The sequence below is a fragment of the Nannospalax galili genome, unplaced genomic scaffold, assembly GCF_000622305.1.
Source record: "Nannospalax galili isolate Female #2095 unplaced genomic scaffold, S.galili_v1.0 scaffold1543, whole genome shotgun sequence".
NCBI classification, from domain to species: domain Eukaryota; kingdom Metazoa; phylum Chordata; class Mammalia; order Rodentia; family Spalacidae; genus Nannospalax; species Nannospalax galili.
Genome location: NW_008349228.1, coordinates 23,399 through 29,398, shown reverse-complemented (window position 1 = coordinate 29,398; position 6,000 = coordinate 23,399). Strand labels below are relative to the sequence as shown.

General features: G+C 36.6%; 1 protein-coding gene across 1 annotated transcript in view; it reads left to right on the top strand.

Annotated features, from left to right (window-relative positions):
- Trmt11 (tRNA methyltransferase 11 homolog) overlaps positions 1–6,000 on the top strand; it is a gene marked incomplete at its 3' end in the record, with an annotated part of 36,725 nt that overhangs the window by 9,078 nt on the left and 21,647 nt on the right. Inside the window, 1 exon segment of the mRNA XM_008846553.1 lies at positions 728–884. Within this exon segment, the coding sequence (XP_008844775.1) occupies positions 728–884 (157 nt within the window).

The following is a 6,000-nucleotide window of genomic DNA, read 5'->3' as shown; positions in this document are numbered from 1 at the left end:
CAAATAGAAATAATATTGAATATGGTATGTGCAGTATTTATGTATACCTAAGACAGACAGACAAACACACATATATATATATATACACATATGCATATATATATGTAGAATTTTGAAGCAGAACTACTATATGGATTAAAATTGCTGGACACTATGTGGTCAGGATTTATATTTTTCCAGAGATTCCTTTGAAAAAGAAGCAGCTTGCTAGATATGATACTTAGGAGAAAGGGCATTACTTGGTGCAAGATTGGCCAGAATATCAGCATTGTTATTTTAACAAAGCAGAGAGAAACTGAAGTGCCGTTTTAGGTCAGGAGTCTCCATTTGTGGGGAGCTCAAATCTGCTCTTCCATTCTCAGAGGAAATGAAGGGATAGACTGGTTCTGTCCACTTTTTCGAGGCTATAATGGATGATGGAAGCTGAGACAAATGTAATAGTTTATTGTCATGTAGGATAAAGAAAAGCTTGCACCAGCTTCTGGAATAATAATATTTAAATTTGAGTTGTACTTGGTTTGGAAGGGCAAAGAAATGGAAAGGCATTAAAGAAATAAAATAGATTTGTCTGTAACAATTACAATCACCTGATTTTAAAGGAGTAAGTTCAGAACAGTAGTAAGTGGAAAAAAGTTCTCATTAGCAAGGTGCTGTGGTGTTATTGTGAATGATTATCTTAAATTTGTTCTGTGTAGTTATACTAATTTGAAAAATACCTCTGATCTAGATTGCAGATGGACAAAGAGAGCTAATTGAGTCATATAGTGTCAAAAAAAGACATTTTATTGGAAATACAAGTATGGATGCTGGTTTATCATTCATCATGGCCAACCATGCAAAAGTGAAAGAAAATGATATTGTCTTTGATCCATTTGTTGGAACAGGTATTATAATTCAGGTGTTAAACTACTGTAGAGATGTTACGTGTTTATAGCTGTGAATATAATAATGTTTTTGATGAGAGATTGAATGGACAGATTAATCTTTTCTTGTACTTTTGTAATAGCCAATGTTTAACATTTTGCCACTTCATAGATGTTGGTAGAATTTTGTGTTTTATTCCAAATAAACCACTGGGGGGAGCATTAGGCCAAGTTTTTCACAGTAGATGTCTTGCAGTGCCATACATTGTAGAAATGTTATAAAACTATATAATCTATTTAATTAGGAAAACGCTTGGGGGAAGAATGATAAACCAAAAATGAAAAGTATTCATGCTTTTAAATAAAGAACCATATATTTGGATAGAGAAGAAATAATGTATCTTTGATTCAGTTTCTGGAAATTTAAAAGTGAGCATGAAAATAAAAGCAGTAGGTTAGAACCTGGCTGTTGAGACCATAACCTGGGCACTTTCTACTGTCATTGGGATGGTCCCCAACTATAGAAGCGTTGAAATTCCAAGTTAGCATTGCCTGATTGTGAAGTTTTTCTTGCCTCACATTGTTTTCTTGCTTGATAGTGCCCTTCTGTAGTACTCTGATGTAATTTTGTCTGACTTAACCACACTATGGTTCTGCTTTGGTTAGTGTCTCTGTATCCATCTTTTCTAGGAGTGTTGAGGATGCAAAGCTATTGTTTGTTTAGTAAAGTATGGTTATACATTCTAATTCTTATGACAATTAATATGAAAACACTTTAAAAAATCTTCTTGAGGAAATGACTGCACAGGAGAGGTTAAGTGATTGGCCAGGGCTATACAGGATTCAGACTCAAGCTGAATTCGAGACTCCAAAGTTCATACTCTTAAGTGCTGTTTCAGAGCTGCCTCTTTCTATATTAGGCCAGCTGTCATACCTAATTTAACTTCAGGAATATGACCATATGTGGTTAGGAAGAAGCAGGAAAAAATCTCTGGTCAAGAGATTTTTAGGTGAGGGAAAGATTTTTAGTTATTTGTTTTTTAATTAGGTCACTGAGTTTTTGTTCTCCTACCCAAAATGTGTCTATATATCCCACTCTCAACACACTTACTTTTTCTAGTTTGCTTTCAGTTGCTATGACAAAACACTCTGACCAAAACCAACTTGGGGAGGAAAGGGGTTATTTAAATTACATCTCCTTGTCACATTTCATTATTGAGGGAACCCAAGGTAGGAACTCAGGACAGGAACTTGGAGACAGAAGCAGAAGCACAGGCCATGGAGGAATGCTGCTTACTGGCTTGGTCTCCACTGGCCTGTCCTCACCCTGCTTTCTTATACAATACAGGACCACCTGCCTAAGGGTGTCACCACTCTACTCAACAATCAAGAAAATGCACATCAGATATGGCCACAGGCCAGTCCAATGGAGGCCAATTCTCCAACTGAGGCTTCCTCAGCCCAGGTGTGTCAAGTTGATAGCTAAAGCATCCAGCACACTGTTTTTCTTTCCTATCTTTATTATGCTAAATGCCTTCTCCCACATTTTAACCTTGTTATTGGAACTAATCAAGTTTATTACAAAGTTACAAGAGGGGGCTGGAGAGATGGCTCAGCAATTAAAAGCACTGGCTGTTCTTGCAGACGACCCTGGTTGGGTTCCCAGCACCTAAATGGTGGCAAACAACCATCCATAACTCCAGTCCCAGGGAATCTGACTCCCTCTTCTGGCTTCCTCAGGCATTGCACAACACAGGTACACTTACATACATGCAGGCAAAACACTGAGACACATAAAATAAAAATAAATAAATAAATTAAACATTACAAGAGCAAAGAATATCCATATATTCTACCTTAGCTTAAGCTGTTTTTACATTTGGCTTCATTTGCCTTACCATGTTACTGTATTTATTTTCTTCGTGCATCATTTGAAAGATTCATTACATTCCTCTCTGGAAAATGCTTCTATATGCATTTCTTCTTTTTTGTTTTTAAGATTTTAAAATTTTATTTTATGTGTATGAGTGTTTTGCCTACTTCTGTATGTATACCAGAGGCCAGAAAAGGGCATTGGATCCCCCTTTGGAGGGTAAGCAAGGAAATACACATGTATATATACATGTGAATACAAAAGCAAATGCTTATATACACTCCTGTGTCTGTACATTTACACACACATACATATACATATATACACATAGATTTATTAGAAATCATGACTATGAATAATGAATTCAATTAAGTTTTTAAAAACATCAAAATAATAAAGTAATGGCAAGGGCAGGAAATAAAAATCTAAAATGCAGACAAATGAACCCAAGGGAACTTTAAATGAAGGAGGAAAAAAAGCCAACACAATATTTGACCTTATTGCTCCTTAGGCAAGGGACAGAGTTGAAAATGTTTCTTAAATTGTTCTTAGGATTCCCCCCGCCCTGCCCCAGTGGCATGGGCAAAGCCAATTTTGAAACTATGTTAGACATATTATAGAAATGAGCAAGAGCGAATCTGCTGCTAAGAACCAGGGTTCTCAGTGATGGAAGGGTATACAAAAATATCAAATGCAGTAGGCAAAAAAGAAATCTCACAATCAACTGAAATACCTACCTGGAACCATTTAAAGTTCCCTTGGATTCATTTGTTCTAGTTTGCTCTGCATTTTAGATTTTTATCCCTGCCCTTGCCATTACTTCTTGTTTATTATTTTGATGTTTTTAAAAATTAATTTGTGTGTGTGTGTGTGTGTGTGTGTGTGTGTTTTGCATGCATGCATGAACCCATGTCATGCAGTGCCTAGGGAGGCCAGTATAGGGCATCAGATCCCCTGGAACTAGAATTACTGATGGATGTTAGCTTCTGGGATTACTGGAATTACTGATGGATGTATGTGCTGGGAATCAAACCTGGGTCCTCTGCAAGAGCAGTCACTACTCTTAACAACTGGCCCATTTCTCCAGCCCCTATTATTTTGCTTTTTAAATATGTAGAAAGTTAACTTTCCTCTAGAATTCACAGCTCTGTGGTAAGGTGTACTAAAGAAGCGTGGCTGTCTTTTACAGCCCTTCAGTCCTGCCCCTACCTTCAGCGGTGACCAGCTGATGTGTGTACATTTTTTATTCATACTTCTTACATAAAATGTGTGATACTTTATGTGTTGTTTCCAACTTTGTTTTCTTCACTTAACAGTATTTCCTAGAAATCACTTCCCATCCAGAGATTGTCTACATTCTTTTGTTGTTGGTAATGGTGCTGGGGCTCAAACAAGCACTCTACCACCAAGCTGCATTTCCAGCCCATCTTCCTTCTCTTTTATAGTTGTAATGTTTACTTTTTTTAAAATTATATATTTTGTTTAAATAATCTCCTGTTCTGGGATGTTGATCATGTTCAATATTTTATACCCTAGAATAATGCTTATACTCAGAACCTCTATATACCTTTGTAATGTTGATGATATAGCTTTAGTATAAATTCCTCGAAGTAGGATTGTTGGCTTGAAGGGAATATGTAGTCTTACTTGATACTGCTAAATTCGCCGTTATACAGTTTTGGATTTCTGTCAACCGCTTAAGAGAGTCCCTGTTCTCCCACAGTCTTACTACTAAGAATATATTGTTGAACTTCTGAAGTTCTTTTTGCCAGTTTGTTGGGTGAAAATGGCATCTCAATGTAGTGTTAATTTATATTTATTATGAGTGAAGTCTTAATAGCTTTTTATATTTTAAGGGGTACTGTACACATTTTTTCTAAATTGACTTTCATGTCTTCATTTTTCTATAGAATTATTTGTTCTCCCCCTTCATTTTTAAATGTGGTTTCTTAGAGGTCTTAGCATATACTCTTTAGTTTTCCTGTAACATGTTGCAAATATTTGCTTCCCACTTGTTAGCTATCTATTGACTTTGATAGTGGTTGCTTCCTTGCCATATCAAAATTTTTCCAACACTTATGTTCTAAAGGATTCATTTCTGTTTTCTTCTGCTTATTTTGAAGGTTTGTATTTTTTTCTGTTAGTCCATTTGGTTTATTCTCTTGGATAATGAAGGAATGGATCTGATTTGTCTTTTTTTCCAGATGCTAAACTCTTAAACTTTTAAATTTAATTTTATTTGTTGTTGTCTTGTGTGTGTATGTTGTGGTGGGAGTGTGTGTGTGCCATGATATGCATGTGGAGGTTAAAGGGCAACTTTGTGGAGTTGTTTTCTCTTGCCACCTTTTCTTAGGGTTCCCGGAATAAAGTTAGATTGCCAGGCTCCTGCTGCAAGGACTTTACCTTCTGAGCCATCTTGCTGGCATATTCTTATACTTTTATTTATTTTTTTTAACATTTTATTATTTTTATTTTATGTGTACGAGTGCACCTGTGTCATGCAATGCCTCTGAGGTCAGAAGAGGGCTTTGGATTCCCCTGAAACTGGAGTTAAGGACGGTTTGTAGCTGCCATGTGGGTGTTGGGAATTGAACCCGGGTCCTCTGCAAGAGCAGTCAGTGCTCTTAATCGCTGAGCCATCTCTCCAGCCCCACATTCTTATACTTTTTAATCCTTTTTATGAAGTGAAAAAAAAAGGTATTGGGAGTTATGTAATATACATGTACAAAATGATTATTGTGCACAAATGTAGACTAGACCATAGAGTTTAAAAATAAAATTGTCACTTTAGGGGAAGATAGGGAGTGTGCTTCTTTGATGCAGTGGAGGCTGGGCATGTTAGGAAATTCTGCCTTCTCAGGAGACAAGGTGCCCACTACCTTTTACATGTGTTTGTGGTGGGGCAGCTTCTCATAGTGGGCACCTTATTTTGATCATCTCATTATTTACGTAGAAGAATTAGGGTAAATGATAGATGGTTCTTTGCAAAAGTGCTGTTAAGATATATTTTCATAATTTATATATGTGGTTTAAGCATGGCTTTGGTATATAAGACAGTTTTGGGCACTTTTATTTTGAAACTGGTCATAACCAGTGATTGGAGTTCTTAAAGTATTGGTCCCTCTTGGGCCTCTTGCTTCTTATGTTGTACCTTCTGAAGGACTGGAGAATTAAGTAGTCTGGACCTCCTGCATAGGTTTTTATATATATTTGGTGTTTTCACCTGTTGCCACAGCTGACCTGGAAATGCTATATAGGCCAGGC